The sequence below is a fragment of the Astatotilapia calliptera genome, chromosome 16, assembly GCF_964374335.1.
Source record: "Astatotilapia calliptera chromosome 16, fAstCal68.1, whole genome shotgun sequence".
In the NCBI taxonomy this organism is placed as follows: Eukaryota; Metazoa; Chordata; class Actinopteri; order Cichliformes; family Cichlidae; genus Astatotilapia; species Astatotilapia calliptera.
The window spans coordinates 5,260,539-5,282,615 of NC_137437.1; the positions used below are offsets into that span (position 1 = coordinate 5,260,539).

At 43.2% G+C, this 22,077-nt stretch overlaps 1 protein-coding gene across 4 annotated transcripts in view; it reads left to right on the forward strand.

Annotated features, from left to right (window-relative positions):
* Positions 1–21,112, forward strand: part of LOC113008059 (mitogen-activated protein kinase kinase kinase kinase 4-like) — a 107,834-nt gene extending 86,722 nt beyond the window's left edge. The window contains exons 22-32 of one of the 4 annotated variants that reach the window (XM_080291137.1): positions 692–809; positions 1,230–1,682; positions 2,479–2,593; positions 5,710–5,877; positions 6,274–6,417; positions 15,749–15,883; positions 18,049–18,149; positions 18,312–18,461; positions 18,555–18,714; positions 19,026–19,165; positions 19,886–21,112. In XM_080291137.1, coding sequence (XP_080147263.1) covers positions 692–809; positions 1,230–1,682; positions 2,479–2,593; positions 5,710–5,877; positions 6,274–6,417; positions 15,749–15,883; positions 18,049–18,149; positions 18,312–18,461; positions 18,555–18,714; positions 19,026–19,165; positions 19,886–19,969 — 1,768 coding nt within the window. In that variant the 3' untranslated portion in view covers positions 19,970–21,112. The remainder of the gene's footprint in view (positions 1–691; positions 810–1,229; positions 1,683–2,478; positions 2,594–5,709; positions 5,878–6,273; positions 6,418–15,748; positions 15,884–18,048; positions 18,150–18,311; positions 18,462–18,554; positions 18,715–19,025; positions 19,166–19,885) is intronic. The other 3 variants (XM_026145198.2, XM_080291138.1, XM_026145201.2) reach the window with 3 other exon arrangements.
* The last annotated feature ends 965 nt before the right edge of the window (positions 21,113–22,077 follow it).

Here is a 22,077-nt window from a genome sequence, read left to right on the forward strand (position 1 = left end):
CTACTATTAAACATTTAAGCTTTAAGTCCAGATACTATCTAAAGCACAAGTACACACTGGAGTAGTTGCACACTCTTAATATCATATCCTCTACAAAGAAAACAACAAATGTATTGATAAGAAGATCACCTCAGTTTTAACTATATGTATTTAATTTGTGTGATATACTGGGATATTTATAATTGGAGCTATTTTTTTATATTCTGTTACATTTTGTAATATACTGGATTATTTCATTTCATTTAGTTATTGTTCTTACTGTTCTGGAGCAACTGTGACCACATAATTTCCTCTGGGATTAATAAAGTAATTCTGATTCTGATTCCCGAGATGATCAACATGCCACAGGACTTAAACTAATGTCACACTTAGTCATATTATGGGTGTAGACAGCACATTCACCTACACCTGTATTACAGCGAGATGTAGAAAGCCTCCTAGAGCACAGTAGAGACTGCTTTGAGCCTATGTGCAGAGGACATTTGGCTAATTTGTTGTCAGGCAAGCTGTTTGTTGGCTCGTTGGGTAAAGTCCGGGGCAACCATCACCTTCGGCTCTGCAGAGTACCTTTGAGTGCCGTGTCTGTCTTTTATAAAGCTGCTTTTTCTCATGGCTTGCACGGGTGTGTAAAACCATATTGGAGCCCAAACATGATGTGTTTGTGTTGAACTTCTCCTCCCCTCACCTGCAGTTCTTCTCGGCTGAGTAACGGAGAAACGGAGTCTGTGAAAACCATGATCGTCCACGAAGAGGGCGAGAGTGACGCGGGCACAACGCCATGCAAAGACAGCACGCTGATTGTCAGACAGGTACTGGGAGATCGGAAAAAGAACAACCAATCGTTCACCTCGTACTTTTTAGCTTTCCCTTTATTTGTACATTTTGTTTGTTCATACCCCGACAGTTTATCCATTTTGTTTGTATGTTTCGTTGGTCATGTTCTTACTTTTTGGCCAGTGGATAGCAACTCAGTGTTAAGAAATGAAGCATAAAAGGCTGACAGAGTTTAATAATGCATACAGAGAAGTGTTGAACAATTTCAGACATTTAACTTTTAAAAAGCCATTTGATCAGGTGACAGAAAAAGAATCAGGTACGTAGGTCATCTTCACATACATTTAGGACCAATGCACACTACAAAAGGTCAGTTTAAGTAATTTTGGGGCATTACGAAAGTATTATCTTACCATGTAATCAACTGCTAACAAGAGTTTTCTTTCCGCCTGTAGAATAGCCGCTCTAGTATACCCTTTGTTCTAGCTAATACCTTCCCTTCCCCTGAACTCATCAGGAACACATCTAGACCCAAAGCTGTGTACCCCTCTTTCTACTTCCAGAGTGCAGGTGACAACAGAAAGCGTACGGGCCCTGGCCCAGGCCAAACGCAGACACCTGGCATGCATGCAGGCTTTGCCCCGAGCCCCGGCTCGGTGTCGCTCCAGGGCCTCGCTCACCACACCCCCAGCCCCCACCACCATCATCATCACCATCATCACCCCATACAGCATTCGGACAGGAATGGCTTTGCTGGTCGCATCCACCATCTCCCAGACTTGATCCAGCAGAGCCACCATTCCTCCCCCTCCTCCTCTGCATCCAACTCCCCTTCCTCTTCCAGCCTTGCCAGTCCCTCGTCCATGTCCCCACAGAGTCCCTTGGACAAGCTTGGCATCCTCACAGAGGTATGTCTTCAAGTCCCAACGCAGACACTGGCTTAGGGTATTCATTTCTTGCACAGGAGTGTCAAAGGGAGCTTTTATAATTATTGCCATCTATAACACTGTAACTCCCCAAAACAACTAAAATCATTCAAATAAATAAGATGAGTGCTCGTTTTTTGTTTGTTTGTTTTTTCAGTTTTTCAGATTTTGACACACCATCTCTCTACAGAGAGATGCTCGTGTTGGTGGAAGCTTGCATTTTTGTGAATATCTCCTTGATATATTTATTATCGCAACAGATCTGTTAGCTCAGTTTTTGGGGTTTTTTTGTTTTATTTTGTTTTTGCCAGAGTTGTCTTTTGTCTTAAAAGCATTCCTCAAAACATTTAAATCAATTTTTATGCCTTGATGTTGCCTATTTTCAGCAAACAAGCTATATTCTCACATTCTCCAGACAATAGATGGTAGCACACATGGCAGTTAGGAGTGAAACCGCAAGTATGTTTTCCAAGGAAACACTTTTTAAACGGCATTTTTTCCCTTTTGTGTTGTTATTGTTTTTTATTTGTTTTGTCAGCAGTATTCATATTTTTTTAGCCTTCATCATCCTTTTTGCCTGTTTTACTGTTTATAAGTTTACCTCCTGAATGACTGTCCACTGTATTTGCATGCAACACATACCAAAATCCTCAGTTTGCCTGGCTGTGTTTTCACTGTGTTGTTAAGTGTTTCCATTTATCTTTGTCCATAATATCTGCATATGTTTATGGTCTTTGAAAAACAACACTTAAACATTTACAAAACTCCTTCTTTGCAGAGCCAGTCTAGTAACAACATGCAGAAGCACAAGTCTTCTTCCTCCTTCACTCCGTTCATTGACCCACGACTTCTCCAGGTCTCTCCATCCACCGGCAGTGCCCTCAACAATGTCGGTAAGGTCACTTTGTCAACTTAGGTTAAATTAACACTTCCGTGAGAGATGACACGGGGATAAAGGTCACAATAAAGGTCTGCAGGCTCCAGAGTCAAAGAATTATTTCTTAGGCCCACTGAGAAGAGCCTAACTAGATGTTTTACCGCAGGCATAAGACAAATCCAAAAAGCATTTCTGGTTGTTGAATCAAACTTTGAACAAACTATGAGGAAAAGTTGTCACTCTGGAAAAGCTCAAACACAATGACTTCAATTCTGACACAAGCCAACTTTTTACTCACAACTCAAAGTCACTGAATTGGAATAGAAGCTGCAGTTCTGAGGTTTGACTGTCGTTCAGGAGGGAACAGCCCTTCTGAGTACATCCAAAGAGAAATCCCAGAGTGCTTCCCTGACTGAGCTGCACCACTGATCTCATGCTCACACGTGGAGTTCAGGTGCCTCAAAATATGATAGCAAAAATTCCTTAGCTGTTCAGATTGGGACTTGAGTCTGTGATAGGGCTGGGCGATATATCAAAAATTTATCGTTACCGATCGTGACTCTCATCGACGTCATTTTGCCCATGTCGGTAAATTCGGTATTCAAAAAAAAAAGAAGGAAAGGCATGTGCAGGTTGGCGATGTTCATGTCCCTTTAAGACGCTGTGCTACGTTACAGACTTGACGGGGTGGAGTCACATGACTCTACTACCTGTAACAAGACGAGACACGGGTGAACAAATGGAGGACGATTTAAATGTTGAAGCAGCAGCGACGGAGGTAGAGCTGGTGGAGGAGGAAGAGGAGACGCTTGTTAACAAAAAATGCATCATCAATCGTTTGGCAACATTTTGGATTCAACAAGGATGATATTGATCAAAAAATTGTTAAATGTAAACTCTGCAAAAAGACTGTTGTGTCAAGTCAAGGTAACACAACCAACCTCTTAATAAATAATATTTATTATTAAACTATTTTGTTTACAAGGGATATACATTTTTTAGAGAGCATGGTTACATATTGTGTCCTACACTTTTTATTTTGTTCAGTTAATAAATCTTAACCACTAAAAGTACTTACTACTATTGTCTTCATTTATTTTCAGTGACATTTTACAGTCCTTTAAAGTGGTAATAGTATAATTGCAATGAATAGGTCTGGGGGGAATAATATTATCAAAATAACTGGAGGAACTATGCTGCCTGCCACAGCCCCATCAAATGAAAAAAAAAAAAAAAAGTTTGTTTTTTTGGCACTTGGGGTGGTTATCGTCCAATCATCGTTATCGAGGTTAACTGCTCAATTTATCATGATATTGATTTTAGGCCATATCGCCCAGCCCTAGTCTGTGAGCTTTCAAACAGTTGACTCATATGATGACTGACGGCTGGTTTTCTTTACTTTTCTGACAATTTACAAATGTTTGGGACATTTTAGTCATTCGGATGAATTTTGGTAAACTATTAGTACAGTTATTAAACAACTGAATCAAGGTAATAATGAAAAAAATATAATAATAGTTTAGTGAAATTCATCCAAAACACTAAATATGAAAGAGGGACAGCTCATGTTGAGCAGTTTGGAGGCAAGGCTGAGATGTTTGGAGATATGTAGAGGAGGGAGAGTGGATATATCGGAGAAATGATGCATCTGCCAGCAGGGGAGAAAAATCAGAGAGAAAGATGTAGTGAAGAACATGCAGAAGCTTGGTGTGACAGAGGATGATGAAAGGGACAGGGTGAGATGATGAGCAGATGATCTGCTTTAATGACCATTAATGAGAGCAACTGGAAAAAGAAGAAGGACTGAAAGAGGATAAAAAAACTACTAATGAGGAGCTTTGCAAAATCGACTTTGCCTAAAGGTGAGGTCTTTGAGGCAGTAGGTGTGTGATTGACCATAATCAACTATAATCAACACTAAAGAGATTAATACATGGAGATCTGCTTCAGAAATTAAGGCTTGGTTTAAAATAATATAACTGAGTTATTGTAGTTTACAATAAACATTTTCAAGTGCTGGTCTTTCCCTGGATGCTGAATAAGCATTTGGCCAGGTGAGCGGTAGTATGAACATATAAATGGCTGCAATGGGAATTAATATTAATATCTTCTTGACGACTGGGACTTTTTCTCATATTTCCTCCTCCAAAAGTCATAAAAGAGGTTCATATTGTCCAACACACTTCTTTCAGTAATCATAAGTGAAACAAAGAGATCTTACTTGAATTTTAGTGTGCTAAAAATCATTGTTAGGAAGCTTTTGGTTGTTTATCTTTGCTGATTTAATTGATGATTATCATTCATCATTATTAACAACCAAGTTCGACACAACTTTCGTCCCCAAGCCACCCCCAGTGGTGGCTCTCTGAAAACCGTTCCTCTAGGTTAAACCCACCGCTTCAGTTTTGACTTCGTCTGACTAGCCGCCAGTGTCCACAGCTGCAAACTTGCACTCAGATACACAGAAGCTCTGACAAACACAGCTTCTTCTTTTCAAGGAGTAAAGAGGCTGAGCACATGAAAATGTCATTATCATTAACAAACAAAAAGAGTTGGACTCTGTTTCACTCAGGTCATAGAGTTCATTAGCTATCGTCATTAACAAACAAAGCTTTCTTATCACTACAGCCCTGTTCTCTCATCGTCAAGGCCAAATCTTAAGCCATTACCTCACCTGATGCAGCTGGTGACCAGCCATTGACCCCCTTAAGTATACTAGATTGTTCAGTCAGCATTTAATCACTGATTTGAGGCAGTTAAGTTTTCCTACAGATGCCTGAATCTAGAACCAAATGCATGTAAGAGAGCCGGTTAATGAGTAATCCACAACAGACACCATAAAAACTCACATCAGCTCCCTTTTTTACTGGTTTGAGCGGAGCAGTAGTGGGAATCATTACATTGATATTTATATTTCTGTCTCCCATTCCAAACTTTCATACTTACAACATGACCAATTATTCACAGTAATATAAAATGTACATCAATCACACAATATTGATATTCCATTCTTAAATATCACAGTTCACTACACAGCTTTCTAATGCTGATCATGTGACTGACCCTCACCCCGTTCGGTAAACTCTACAATCCTACGCCATCCTACCTAAGCCCTTCCCTTTGACCTTTTAGGCTATGGGAACGATGCCCGGCTGGCAGAGGCACTGAGAGCAGATCCATCCCGGAAGGGCTCCGTGGTCAACGTCAATCCGGTCAACACCCGCCCTCAGAGTGACACCCCAGAGATCCGCAAATACAAGAAGAGGTTCAACTCTGAGATTCTTTGCGCTGCCCTCTGGGGTAAGAACAAAAAGATAGGGCTTAAAAGAAAGGATACTTTAAAATAATTACCCATCAGTTGATCAGACTATGATGTCACTTTGAATAACAGGGTGGGGGTGGGGGGATAATGGGTTCTTAAAGAAAATGCTACTTATTTAATAAGGATTTTTTTGATGTAAATTATTATTAAAGGTAAATTTGTTGTGCCAATGTTTAAGTATTTGTATTAACATTCATCAAAGTCCAGCTTTTTACCAGAAGTTGTAGTTATAAAGGCCTTCACCACATGGTGGCAGCAAAGCTCTAATAAGGCCACATATTAGCGCCGTCAGGCCAAGCAGCAGACCTCCAGTTGAGCTCAGTGGCTTTTTTTGGACGTTATCCTTATGGGCATGTTTGTGCATTTGTGTGTAGGAGTGAACTTACTGGTGGGAACAGAAAGCGGCCTGATGCTGTTGGATCGCAGTGGTCAGGGGAAAGTTTACCCTCTGATTAACCGCCGACGCTTCCAGCAGATGGACGTCCTGGAAGGACTCAATGTCTTGGTCACTATATCAGGTACACAGACAGGCACACTTTAAGCACCCTGATTAGTGCAACTAGAATTAGGAACCGATGAGAGATGGACTGAAACCAACGTCTAAAATTGTGCAGTATAAAGCACAAACTTGCACACAGAGTTACCTTGAAAGTACAGTGCTCGACAAACACCTTGAGCCACCCCTCATTATATTTTGCTAGGAAAATTGGAATTAGGTGTAATGATAAAAGATGTGAAAACAAAGTATATACGTTTTCAAGTAGCCTCAGAAATTAGTATTTAATCTGACCACCTATTAGAATTGAATAGAATAGAATTCAACTTTATTGTCATTGGACATGTCACAAGTACAGGCGACGAAATGCAGTTTGCATCCATCCAGAAGTGCTTTAGCCATGATATAGATATATTACAAATATATATTAGCAATAATATAGATATGTGAGTATATTACAGAAATGGGTCTGTTATAGGTATGAGGGTACAAAATATGGGTCTATTATGGTATGTTATAATGTACACATAATAATGTAATGTAAAAAATAATGTATAACTATAAGTATGTACAGGCTGTAGTGGTGTACAAGCTATGTACAGGCTATGAACAGGATATAAATATGAAAGCTATACAGAAATATGACCTATGCAAGTTATAAACAGTTGTAGAATTAAAATTATCGTATGTACAGAATGATTATTTATACAGAACTATACAGTAGTGCAGGTAAGATAAGTGAGGGTGTGGATAATTTCTACAGAGGTATATAAAGTGCTAGTGCTTGTGAGTGGTGGTTCAGTCCATGTTATTATTGTGTGTATGAGGGTACAGTTGTCCATTGTGTGTGTGTGTGTGTGTGTGTGTGCAGGTGGTTGTGGGTGTGTGTATGTTCAGTCCATGAGTTAACGTGGGTCAGATGTCAGGAGGCAGAGTTCAGGAGTCTGACAGCTGTGAGGAAGAAGCTGTTCCGGTACCTGGTGGTCTTAGTCCGGAGGCTCCTGTAGCGCCTCCCAGAGGGCAGGAGGGTGAAGAGTCCATGTGATGGGTGACTGGGGTCTTTGATGATTTTCCCAGCCTTTTTCAGACACCGCTTCCCGTAGATGTCATTTATGGCAGGAAGTGGTGCTCCGGCGATGCGCTGGGCAGTTTTCACGACCCTCTGCAACGCCTTCCGGTCCGAGGCAGAGCAGTTCCCGTACCAGACTGTTATACAGTTGGTCAGGATGCTCTCGATGGTGCAGCGATAGAAGTTCACCAGGATGTCTGAGGACAGGTGGTTCTTCCTCAGAGTCCTCAAGAAGAAGAGGCACTGATGAGCCTTCTTGACCAGCTTGGAGCAGTTGGTCGTCCAGATGAGATCCTCGGAGATGTGGACTCCCAGGAACTTGAAGCTGCTCACACGCTCCACAGCCGTCCCTTTAATGTAGATGGGTGGATGTGGGCCAGCATTCCTCCTGTAGTCCACGATGAGCTCCTTGGTCTTCTCGGTGTTAAGCAGCAGGTTGTTTGTGTCGCACCACTCAGCCAGACGATCCACCTCCTCCCTGTAGGCGGCCTATTATTCTTCAACATAGTCTGAACTCTTCTCCAGGCTTCTTGAAGGACATTCAAAGCTCTTCTTTGGCCACCTCTCTCTCTCTCAAGTTGATACCACACTGCTTTAATGATGTTGACGTGCTATGACTGATAGTGTTTCATTGTGTTTTTTTGTCCAGCTATGCTTTTACTGCATTGGCAGTGTGCTAAAAAGTGAAGTCACTGCCAATAATGTTTAACATATTGCATTGTGGTTGAAAATCTGGTGGTATTTTCATTTTTACCTCAACTCTTCTGTATGTATGATGATGATTTGGACCAAAATTTTCAAATTTATATTTATCTCTCCATCAGACCTGTTTCCACTGATTTTCAGTCCAGTTCTTGTATAATTTGTCCTTAAGAGTGGCTTCTTGACAGCCACACTTCCACTGAGACCGCTGGTGAGGCTTCATTGTAGAATAGATGGATCAGCTGAAGGTCCAGATACATCTTTCAGGTCCTGTGTCAGGTTTTGCTGGCCTTTTTTCCTGTTTCTTTAAGACTTGACTTTCAGCTATCTGCAAATTCTTTTGTTCTCTACTTGTCAAGTTTTCAGGTAATCACTCTTAAGAATCACTTTGTAGATGAAAAAATATTTTTCGTCAAATATTTTATCAAAGAGCAACAACTTTATTGACTGACTAATGCGTTTCGAAACGCGTTGGTCAGTCAATAAAGTTGTTCCTCTTTCATATTAAGTGTTGCTGGAGTTCCTGCGTTGTGAGTTTTTCATCCCGTCCATGCACCTTGGAAGTAGGCGAAATTGTTCCAGAAATTTCTGCTGTCAAATATTTTATGCCAAACCATTTTATGTTGTGTTTCATTGTATTCATTTTTCCTGGATTCAGCTTCTAGTGACAAAAGATACTACCGTAATTGTCGGGCTATAAGCCGCTACTTTTTGCACAAGCTTTGAACCCTGCGGCTTTTAGTCAGGTGCGGCTTTTCTATGGATTGTCCGTGATTTTTGTCATATCGTAAGACGATTTGTTTTGTTTGTTCCGCTGTTGTACGGCACTACGTTGCCTGGCGGAAGGATCGGGGTTCAAGAGTGGTATGTTGGTCACATGTCCATCCGCCAGGCAACATAGTGCCGTACAAGTAGCGCGAAAAACAAACTTCAAAGTAGCGCTACGCGTTCAGCGGGAGTCGTGGATGATGAGCGGCGATAAACTTGCGAAAAGCAAGTTGTGCTCAACTCCACCGGTGGATTCTGACAGCGTGGAAAAGTGTGCAAACATCCACGATCACCAACGGATTTCGAAGGGCTGGACTGCTGCATGATGAAGAGGAGGACACCGCCACGGCCCTTCAGAGGGTGTTCGACTCCGACACTGACAATGACAATGAGGATTATCTTTGGTTTTGAAAGTGACAACGAAGGAAAGAAGCTGAGAGTGGATGACGAAGCCATCCTGAGCCTGTTCGTTTCCGACACTGGAGAAGAGGACTTTGGTGGTTTTAGTGGGCAGGAAGATGGTGGTGAATGACTGACTTTTCTTCTTGTTAAAGCCGTGTCACTGCACCTGAGCCTAAAAGGTAGTCTGAATCTATTTTTCTGGTGTGCTGTAGGTTACTGTTATGTACTACATTTGTTACTCATTTATGAAGCACAGCACATGTGCAAATATGTACCCATAACTTGTTTTTCAAAATATTAATAAAAGGGGTGTGTCTCCAAACAGCCATCTCTTTCCTGACAATTCGCTTTGTGCATATTCTCTTACATATGATAAGTCAATATTGAAACACCTGCGGCTTTTAGTCAGGTGCGGCTAATGTATGTACAAAACAGGATTTTCCCCTGATTTTAGCTTGTGCGGCTAATATTCAGGTGCGCTCTGTAGTCCGGGAAATACGGTATTTAAAATTGAATCTTTGCAAAGCTGTCTTTTATGTTTAGACACAACACTGGCACATCCCAGGAGTTAATGCTTTTTTTCATGCTTGAATGATTCACCGACCAGTGATAAGTAGCTCAACAAACAAACTCAGCAAAGCAGCAATTTCAAAATCCTACATTGTCTTGTTTCCAGGTAATTGCATTTACAAGATTTCCAGAGAACTTGACCTCTGACCTTGAGGTCAAGATCACTGAGATTCAAAGTCGTCTGAGAGTTTTAGCAGCTACACCTATGGTATACATTTGAAGCTCCTACATTGCCTTATCTTGAGTTATCGCCTTCACAGACTTGGGTGTCGTTGCTGCCTGCCTAGCGGGGTGATGACAATACCCAATCAGCCTTTTATGACTAAGGAGTAAAAGTGAAAAATTTGGCTGCTTGGAAGTAAAATATTTAAAAAATGAGGGGTGGCTCAAGACTTTTGCACAATACTTCAGTTTGTACATTATGTGGCCAAAAAATGTTCACTTTTCTGCTTGTTCAGCTTAGTCTGCTCAGTATCTGTTTGACCGTCGTTTTCTAGTCTGCTTTCTACTTTCGCACATTGAAAGAGCACCCGCACTCGTACTTCTCCTTTCACAATTTCCCAAATGCACAGAAATGACACAACAGATAATCTGAGTGAAAAGGATATTGAGTAAAACTCTGTTAGCTGAAACCACGTCATGTATGTGCATGCTATGTAACATTGACACACAATTGAGATTTCCATGATGGACGGAAACGTTCTTCCATGTAACTGATTTGCAGTAGATTTCTAGGAGACAGTGTGACAGAAGAAAATTACCAAGATTTCAGCACTCATTACTCTGCAAAATGTTACTGGGTCTTCATAAATCCACTATTATAAACACATTCTGACTAAACTCATAACACAAACACTTACTAGTAAAAGCTCTTGAGTGATTACTCACAGCTTTAGCTGAAAAAGGGACGTGAATCTTGGATAATATTCAAGTTAGGAGTATGAGATTGGAAGTGTGGATTGTAAAAGTTTCCACATCCCTATAAATAAAGGCACATTACAGAGCCGTGAAAAAGTACTGGCTCCCTTCCTGATTTGTTATTTTTTTTGTATATTTGTCACACTTGCATGTTTCAGATCATCAAACAAATTTTAACGGTAGACAAAATGCAGGTTTTAAATGAAAATTTCATGTTCATTAATTCTCAATAAGACAGATTGTCCGAATAATTCAGGGCTACTTCTGCTCTTCCTAAGATCTGGTAGAAAATCAGATCAACAACACGACATGCTGTCCTGCACAAAGGAGAACGAGAACTAGCTCACAGAAATGTTTGGGTATCATTATATTATATATAATCTTTGTTAACTTTACCACAATATAAAACACTTTGCCATTGCTACGTGTCTGAAGCCAGAGATCAATTGTATTGTTCCACAATCAGATAATATGTAAGTTGAACTTTTTGGCAGGCGTGCACAGTGCTGTGTTTGGAGGAAAAAAGGGAAAATCCACTGCAAAGCAAAGCCAAGGCCTCAGTCCAGACATGTTTGAAACTCTAAAACTCCACCATGCAGACATAAAAGACATGCATGTTCTTGTGTGCTCTTCAAGAATTTGGTCATAAATGAAGTGACACAGATGCAGGAGAAAGTTTTCTTAATATCACAGCTGTATTTTTATATAATCGAGGCAAAACAAAACAGGAGCACCAGAAAGACAAAAAACAAAACACGAGTCCAGCACCAAAAAACAATGAAATGAAATACACCATAGCCAAGAAAATGGAGTCCAAAACAGAAGAGTTCAGGGGGCCGACAGCACAGGAGTCCAAACAGTTCAGGGGGGCGACCGTGCGGACGGCAACGGCAGCGACGTGGAAACAGTCCGGGAGGCCGACCGTAAGGAAGGCAACGGCGACGACGACAGCACTGGTCCGGGGGCCAGCCGTGCGGAAGGCAACGGCGGCGACTCAGGCGAAGGGGGTCCGGGGGCCGGCCGCGAGGAAGGCCACGGCGGCGATGTGGAACCAGTTCAGGGGGCCGACCGTGCGGTCGGCAACGGCAGTGACCCAGGCGATGGAGGTCCGGAGGCCGGCCGCGCGGAAGGCAGCGGCGCCGAAATGGACACAGTTCAGGGGGCCGACCGTGCGGAAGGCAACGGTGGAGACTCAGGTGAAGGGAGTCTGGGGGCCGCCCACGACGGCGATGGCGCCTGGCCAGTGGCCTAGAAAGTGGCCGTTTAGCTGCAGACCCAAACGAGGCTGGACCAGGTGACGCTGAAGGCGGAGACACGGAGGCTGGGCCAGGCGAGGACGAAGACACGGAGGCTGGGCCAGGCGACGCTGAAGCAGAGGCTGCAGCTGGCGTGGATGATGAGGCTGCAGCTGGCGTGGATGATGAGGCTGCAGCTGGCGTGGATGATGAGGCAGAAGCTGGACCAGACGAGGCTGACGGCTCTGAAGCTGGACCAGACGAGGCTGAAGGCGGCAGCGTGGAAGCCGGAGACGGAGGCGCTGCAGCCGGCGGCGTGGAAGCCGGAGACGGAGGCGCTGCAGGCGGCGGCGTGGAAGCCGGAGATGGAGGCGCTGCAGACTGGACGGATCCCTTTGACCCTCCAGCGACGACAGGAGACGAAGGCCGGAGCGGTCCTACGGACCCTCCAGCGACGACAGGAGACGAAGGCCGGAGCGGTCCTACGGACCCTCCAGCAGAAGTCATCACTAAGCCAGCAGTCATGGAGGCCACTAGCTGACACAAAGGCGACTGGCAATGCACTGAGCACTGGCTCTGCCCAGGCAACGCTGACATGGTGCAGTTCTCAGGTGGCTGCTTAAACTTCAGGGGTCCAGAATCAGCTGGGGACTGAGACCTAGCCTCTGGGGAAGCCCTGGAGCGGCAAACTGTGCCAATGGCGGCTAAACTATGAAAAGCACCTTGAGTTGAAATTAGACTTTCTCCCTGCATGGAGTGAATGAGTGAAACTGGTAATACTGGAGCCTGAACTGCAGGTGACACTGGAAGTGCAGGGGCCTGAACTGCAGGTGACACTGGAGGCTCTGGAAACTGAACTGCAGGTGACTCTGGAGACTGAACTGAGGGTGACACTGGAGACAGAACTGAGAGTGGCTGCTGGGCAGTTAACTGAGCTGAGAGTGGCTGCTGAGCAGGTGATATGCTGTTCACATAATCATCTGCCGCACAGAACACCGCCCCTGAATGAACAGTCACACAGTCCGAAAACGGAAAAGAGTCCTCACTCACCACAGCCGGCGAAATAGAAGCCTGAACGTCCGGCTGTGGGGTGGCGCGCCGGCGGCGCGATCTGCGTTTCCTCCCCGCAGCTGGCTCCGACGGGCCGGGCAAGATCACATCCGGCGAGTCGGGCAGCGAGGCAGGAGTGGCTGAGAGAAGGTGAGGTGTGTGCCGGAGAAAAGCCTGCATGGTTGGAGGAAGCGATTTTAGAAGCCATGGCAGGCCGGAAAAGAGCCGTTGTAGCCGGTTTTCAACGGTGCGACGAAGCTCGTACGGAGGATTCTCCAGCCACAGCCCGAGGAGGATCTCCACATTGTAGCTGATGTCATCCTGGAGCTCCTCGGACGGATTGAGTGCCGCAGGGTCCATGCTGGCCGGTTCGTACTGTCACGTCCGGTGTGGCAGACGTGTGGAGTTGTAGAAAGGACCCAAAAGGCGGCAGCTCTGGTGCAGGTGAGTATTTATTTACAGGAGTGGGTACAAACAGCAATGGTGGGTGAACATGAAACCGGAAACCTAAACTGGGTAAAACTAATAAAACAAACCAGAAACGAAGATGCAGGGAGGTCCGGGGAAATACATACGGAGAGACCGAGGGGAAACAACACAGACGAACCAGCAACGACTAAGACAGAAGACAAGACTTAAAAACACTCAGAGAACACAGGGAGATCACACACACAGGTGGGGGACAAAACCCAGAATAATAATAACTACTAAAACATAAACACGGAGTCACAAACTCCGGATCATGACAACACCTTACCTTAAATGTAACTTTTTATTTCAGGTTAGGTTGGTATTAGGGGTGGGTTTTAATAATCGATTCATCGATTAAAATCGATTCTGGCTTGGATAACGTGATATCAATTCATTAAAATCCTGAATCGATTTTTTTATATAAATGTATTTTGCCCAAAATTCCAGAATCTCAGGTGAAACGTCACAAAATTTCAACAACCACCAAACATTTAAAACAGTAAATGAGAGCAGGTACACGGCTTCTGCACAAAGACGTAAACGCAAAGCCCGGACCCGCGGATCAGAATCGGTGAGATGTTGCCTTTCTCACCCGACGGCACGGACACGCTCGGGGCTGAAAGCCGACAGCTCGCTGATTCTGATGTTTCGGCGGGTCCACGCTTTGTGTTTACGCTCTTTTTGCGCTGATTCTAAAGCTGTTAGTTTGATCTCTCTGTGGTGAGAATAAGGCACATTTTTAGTCACACTCACCACAACAACAACCACACACACCTGAGTCCCTGTGTTTTAACCCAGCGGGCGTGATTATGAATGCCGTGCAGGTGCGTCCGCCCTCCCTGCACAGCACCGCAGACCACGCCCCACCACACTCTCTCCAAACAATATTGACCGAACCAGCAGAAGAAGATCCAAACTAGGCTTCACATAAACATCGTCATGGATTCCCTCTTACTTTTGCTGTTTTGCTTCCACCACAATAAAATCACACTTCATGCACAGCTCTCTCTCTCTCTCTCTCTCTCTGTACTTCAAGAACAGTTTCCCATCTAAAAATCTGTTTTCTGTATTATTTGCTTGCTTGTTACGCACAAGTCTACCGTTATTTACAGCGCTGTCGGCCGATGTTTTTTTTTTTTTCCTTTTACTTACTTCCGAAAAGAAAACCTAATTTCTGCCGTTCAACAGGCTTCTGAACAAATTTAAACTTTTAAAAATTATACAAAATACAAAACGCTGTGTCTCTAATGAAACCGCTGTAACGTCAGAGGTGATGTTCATAAGTTGATTAAAGGTTTTCTTTCGTTTTTGATCTACTGCAGAATATTTTTATAAAATTCCAGGCCAGGAAAATCACTTTCATGTTTTTCTGTGTTTTATCTTCAGCTACTTTGACACAAAGGCCTCTGCTGTGATGCTCACACCTTTGATAAAGTCTGGAAAGTGTCAGCTTCCCTTTTATAGATACAAAAATATGTAAATGTACTGATCTGAATTATAATATTTCTGACTGTCTGAGGCAAAATTTCCCAGATTCGAATCGAATCGAATCGATTCAGGACCTTGTGAATCGGAATCGAATCGATTCTAGAAATCAGTGGGATACCCAGCCCTAGTTGGTATGTGCTAGTAAGTGGGATATGGGAAAAAGGGACCATAAGTGATCATATATACAGTAAGGGCAACAGATTTGGATTATGTCTGAGTTTAGGGCTATTTTTTTACCTCAAATTCTGGAGTCGTTGAATGAATCATGAATAAAAAAATTAGAAAAAGCATTTTACAGGAGAAAATCAGAACCACAGTCCATGACTTGAAACTTAGAAAGGTTAAGTGGTGCAAGATAAACAAACAGAATCACTTAAAAAGAACTAAATTCATGTTTTCAAATGGTCAAGTCAAAGTTCAGACCTCAAGGCAACTGAAAAAGGCTGTTCCATCAAGATTTGATGCAGAAATGCTGCCAACCTGAAATTATTTTGTAGGATGGTGCAAAATTCCTCTATACACACACACACACACACACACACACACACACACACGCACAACCTCATGAGTTTCAAGCAGCTTCAGACATTTCTCAGAGCCTCTGATAAGATCAACCGCATAGCAATTCTTACATTTTGTTTTTGCTCTTCTTTACTTCAGTGTTTCTCAATCAATTACAGGTAAGAAGAACAAGCTCCGTGTATACTACCTGTCCTGGCTGAGGAATAAGATTCTGCATAATGACCCAGAGGTTGAGAAGAAACAAGGCTGGACAACCGTAGGAGACTTGGAGGGATGCGTCCACTACAAAGTTGGTACGTTTATCACAAAAGGACATGTTGCATTTAAGAGTTTGGGAAGATTTCACTGTATTTATGAGCATAAATACTCATAACAGACTACCAAGGTGGTAAGTTTGAGATAAGGGCCTTCCACAGTGCAAAAGTGCAAGTGCATGGGGACAGTGTGTGTGGAGATCACAGCAGGGACTGGTGTTGTTTTTTTACTGACTTCACACCTAATGGGGGGTTACTTGCACACCACTCCTAAATGAAACTATTAACTGACCCACTCACTAGATTGCAAAATACACAAAGTCACAAAAAGAAAACCAAGAGGCCAACGTGCAGTGAACAAAGAGACAATCTGACAAGGACAAAAGGGATTAGTAGAATCTATAGTTTTTACTGATTGAATAATTACTTAGAAACCTGCTGGCAGCTGTAGACATGATAACTGGTCCCTGATATTGGTCACAGCCACCTCTTAGCTCACTGCCTGCAAAACAAGCAGCTTCTCCCCACCAGTTTTAACACAGACAGATGCTCATTCTCATGTAAAACTCTGTGAACTACTAGGAGAGGTTACTCTCTTCTGGGAAGTTGGCTGTAGCTATGCAGCTTTCTGAACAGAACAGATCCATGTACATAATACTTTTTAATTATTCAGTGCTTTAATAATTAATAAAATAATTAAAGTGATTCCCAAATTTTTCTGAGTCATGAAGACTAAAATTAAATGTCACAGGAGAAATCTCTGACCTGTCTACCTCCCCTCACCCCCAACCACTCACAGGAAATGGCCGGCTCTCGCTGAACCTGGCTCTGCTGAAGGTTTCTTCCTGTTAAAAGGGAGTTTTCCTTCCCACTGTCGCCAAAGTTCTTGTTCATCTAGTTTTGCGGTCGTCTGATTGTTGGGGTTTTCTTTGTATTATCGTAGGATCTTTGCCTTACAATATAAAGTGCTTGAGGCAACTGTTATTGTGATTTGGTGCTATATAAATAAAATGGAATTGAATTGAAACTACAAATACAAAGAAACACAACAAAACAAAAACTTTAAATTGACAGGGATCAAAAGGTCAAGGTCATGTTTATTTATATAGCACAGGGGTGTCCAACTCCAGTCCTCGAGAGCTACTGTCCTGCAGCTTTTAGATGCATCCCTACTCCAAGACAGCTGAATTAAATGGTTCAGCATGCCATCAAGGCAAAGGCCTAATAAGAAGCCATTCAAGCTGCAGGACAGTAGCTCTCAAGAACTGGAGTTGGACACTGATATAGCACATTTCCAAACAGTCCATGCTGCACAAAGTGCTTAACAATGCAAAACAACAACAAACACACTGCAACAAATTGGGAACAAGGTTGCCAAATATGTCTATCTATCAGTGTCTATGAATATCAGCCTTTAGTTTCCGCTTTGTGCTTTTCATATGTAGGAATTCAAATCGGATATGTGCTTCGGGAACCTACATGCCATTGATAAATCGTAGAATGAAAACCCTTGATTAAGTAATAATGTGGTAAAAGCATCTGAGAAGACATGCAAGTAGACCTTCCTGTCTAAAACTCAGAATGTCATTCATGATTTTATTGCTTTGCGAAGACTGGCACTTCCTGTTGGAAACTCCTATGTAGTGATCAGAGCTGTTGGCTGAGGAATCCGTTTCCTGTCCAACAGCTTTATTCATGCATGTTCATTATTTTCTTGAATCAGCACTTGTGGAAAGTACAGGGCTTTGCAGCAATGATGAGAAAATCAATATTGGAAAAGTAACATTTGTAACACTGTTGCCAAAACAGTGGGTTTATGTGGACGTAGGGGAAAAGAGCTGAGAGTGCACATTTAACTGTGTTCCTCAGATGGTTTGCAAAAAGTAAGCTTGTACCGGGGTTGGGTTTAGAGGGCATTTATCTTATTCTACATAGATGTAAGCTTTCTGTTAATTTAATTGTGCAGGCATTCTGGGCTAACCGTTTTCTTTTTAAGATGCCAGGAATTGTTGTTTCTGTGGTGCAATACAAACTGCTGTGAATATTTCAGATTAAACCCAAATAAACATCAGTTAAAATAATAACTTTCTCCCTTCATTTGTTGCAATATTAAGTTGGTAAGCAGAGATGAGCCCACACTACTCTCCTGCCCTGTGGTAATCATGCTATTTTTAAGTGATTTATTCAGATTTTTATTTCCCCAGTGAAATATGAAAGGATCAAATTCTTGGTTCTGGCTCTGAAGAACTCTGTGGAGGTCTACGCTTGGGCACCCAAGCCCTACCACAAATTCATGGCCTTCAAGGTAAATAAACCGGCCAGCTAGTTGTTGGTGCTATTGCTTGTTATTGTGCTCTTTGTGTTTTTTTCTTTTCCAAATGATAGCAATCTATCATCTCTGTGTTTTGGCAACTATCTACTGATATTAAGCTGAAAGACTAAGATTTCTGATCTGTGTGCGCCTCAGTCTTTCGGTGATCTGGTGCATAAGCCGCTGCTGGTTGACCTGACTGTGGAGGAAGGTCAGAGGTTAAAGGTAATCTATGGCTCGTACTCAGGCTTTCACGCCGTGGATGTCGACTCTGGGGCCGTTTACGACATCTACCTGCCCACACACGTAAGGACACAGCTGTAAAATAACGCACATGCTCGTTTGTTGTATGTGTTAAAAGAGGAGTCACTCTTATAATGTCTGTTGTTTTTCCTCCAGATCCAGACGAGCATCCAGTCTCACGCGATCATCATTCTGCCTAACACTGATGGCATTGAACTGCTCGTGTGCTACGAGGACGAGGGTGTTTATGTCAACACCTACGGACGCATCACCAAGGACGTGGTGCTGCAGTGGGGGGAGATGCCCACCTCAGTGGGTGAGTAACTGGGTGAAAAGCTACACAAACACCTGCCCTATAATGTTTTCTTGTCTGTCTAGGTCAGTGTTGCCCAGCCTTTTTGCCTCACAACCGTCCAAGAGCTAAAGTGTCCCTGCACCTACACCTTTACACCTGATTTTTTTTTTTTAAAGTGGTGCTTTTTTTCTTTTAATGATTAAAAATCATCAACAAGTCGATTGTTTTAGCACATTTATGTTTGACACCTCTGGTCTAGGGATTTAACATTTTCTTCGTCTTGTTTTTAAATAGTTAGATATCCGTAGACTAACTAAAACATCTCTTCACAGCCTACATTCGGTCTAACCAAATCATGGGTTGGGGCGAGAAGGCCATCGAGATCCGCTCTGTGGAGACCGGTCACCTGGACGGTGTCTTCATGCACAAGAGAGCTCAGCGACTCAAGTTCCTCTGTGAAAGAAATGACAAGGTGAGATTGGCATGTCAGCACCGCTGCCAGTGACCTAACCGACTCGTGCACATCTTTGGGATTAGTCAACTTTGTGTTTGCTCGATAAAAATAAAACACAAGAAAACCCTCCTCCAAGCAAATAAGACCAGCTCCTCCAACTTGACTGCAGGCCATCTGAGAAGCATCTTTTAAAATCAAACTGATTTTGTTTACAGATTTTAAGTGATGAAACATGAAAAAGGCTCCCCTTATGTCTTCAGTTACATGCAAACACACAGTGACTACCTACATCAGATGTGCCAGGTTAGCTGTGAAGCTAAATCCTGGCATCAAATTTGTTTGCACAATTTCTGTTGACTCAGCTGTGGAAGTAACTTAAGGCCGCTCTAGTTTCTCTTCTCTCTTTTTTTGGACAGTTTTTCTCTTTTTGTGGGTCTGTATTTTTGACAGCATGTGCGGTAAATAATGGGAACTTTTAGAGTACGGTAACATATGACAAATGAATGAAGAAACTTTTAACCACCCGAGTTTTGTTTTTGAGTGTTAGTGACTTGTGAAATCATTTAAGACCTCCCCAGATAATTTTATTTGAATATTCATATATACAAGTGTATACATATATATATATATATTTAAAGGTTAGGGGTTTTTAACACTGTATTTAATCACCGGCACTTTCAGTTACAACATTTGTGCTCAGATTGTGCTGAGCAGTAAAATCTCACTTTGTCTCCTCAGGTGTTTTTCGCCTCTGTACGTTCTGGAGGCTCCAGCCAGGTGTACTTCATGACTCTGGGCCGAAGCAACCTGCTGAGCTGGTAGAGGTCCACGGCCTGCCCTCTTTCTCCTCCTTCTCCTCATCTTCCTCATTGTCCTCCCCCTCTCTCTAACACTGGATCTCAGAAAACCACCATTGATGTCTTGTCAGCCCTCGGACAACCAAACGAGAACAAACACAGCAACCTACCAGCCGTCTGGAGCAGTCGACAGCAACGCCCTGTAGCTGCAGCCTTGCTGGGTCTGCCTGCGACGCAGAGACAGACGGTCAAGTCGTCGGTCCCTTCCGTAAAATCCGAAGCGACGGCTTATAACGCGCATAATGAAATCAAAGGTTAATAAATGAAAGGAAGTAGTAATACTGTAAATGTGAATTCAAGAAAAGGGAGGGGCAAGCAACGTTTTGTTTCCCTCTCAGTTTTCTTGGTGCTCATCGGATGCATTGCGATGGGATAGATTTTTGTACCTCTGCATCCTTTCCCGGGTTGGTTAGTAAGCTTGAGGTCTTCTACTACTATTGCTACCGCTATTGTTCTTACTACCACTGCTACTACCTTCTGCAGGTCTGCCTCTTGTAAGGGAGTCCCCCCCTTTGCCCCATGTTCCCACCATCCGCCCCTTCTTGTGAGCGTGGGGCTGGTGGGGCTCTAGAGTGTGTTGTATTAATGCTACAGTAGTGTGTGTGTGTGTGTGTGTGTGTGTGTGTGTGTGTGTGTGTGTGTGTGTGTGTGTGTACTTCTGTTTGGTCCACCTACTGCTAACATGCTGGTTTGTCCAATGAGCTGGAGGCTCAGTGACAAGCATGAGAAAGGGACCTAATATTGAAGGTTTTTACCACAAAGGTCAGGTTGACAGGACTCAAACATGAGGGTGTGTGCGTGCGTGTGTGTGGTTTAAGTATAGTGTTGTATCGGACAGGCGCTTTAAAAAGAAGGGGAGGGCGGAGAGAGTTGGTGTAGGTGATGGATTTCAGAATAGTATTTTTTGAATCATTATTATTCCTTGAAGATAAGTGTAACTATGTGGAGTTAAACATGTCTTTTACCTTGTTTTTTTAATCATTCACACACATCCACCTACACAACTTGCTTGCTCTAAAACCACAGAAGTGTAAGGTGTGTCCGTATGAAAAGAATGCAATGCGGGTGTGATCCAAAATATTAAATAAAGTGTCTATGTACAAATAAAGCTTTGGGAACTTTTGTCGTGTCGGACCGGCGGCGGGGAAGCATGACGACCTGATCTTAACTCGAGAAACTTGAACTGCTGTGAATAAACAGATATAACGTGGAGAGAGGGGAAAAAATCGAGAGATAATGTAGATGAGAAAGTTTAGTACGTGTATGTGTGCGCGTGTGCCGTCAACAGTTCGGCATCGCTTTGGGTTTAAGTGGCAGAGAGGTAAACACGTGGTCGGCGGGTTTGTTTTGGCACAGGAGGCGGAGTTCCATCTTCCATTTCATGATTTCGACTCATTTCATGCTTCATTTAGAACATTTGTATGTATTCAATGCACTAAGTGTCAAGAATGTAGAAAGACTTATTACTGTGTGGTGGTCCAAGGCATGAGATGACGTTTTTGCTTTGTATCTTGTCACGAGTGATCAATCCTAGGTGTTCGGTTTTGGAGTCGAAGCTGCGGCGGCGGCAGCAGAGCCTCTGCGTCAGATGTACATTTTTCGATTCCGTATTTGTTTCGCAGCCTTCGGCAATCTGTGTGTCAGAGCCGAGGAGCGTTTCTCGCGGCTTTCCCGTTCAAACGAGAACACGCGCGCCTTTATTGATTCAGCACTCAGACTCTGGATTTCAGTGTTACTGTGATGAAGTGTCTCCAAACAGGCAACACTGAGCAGAGATTTTTCCCTCACTCGGCTGTTTGTGAAGGAACTGACGAGAGAATCCCCATTTTTCTTTTTTTTTTATAGGAAGGAATAGTTTGTCTATTTTGTGCCCCTCCCTAACCCCCTCATGTCCCACTCCAGCTGTTATTGAAGTTCCCTGTATGCGAAAGACTGAGCAACAACCTTCGGCATGGACGATCTTTGCCCAGCTGGATTTTTTCCTTTCTTTTTTGCAATGTTTCTCATCATTTGCTCACAGGAAGAGCAAGGGGAGAGTCCGATCTATGACGTCATATCCAAACACACCTTTTG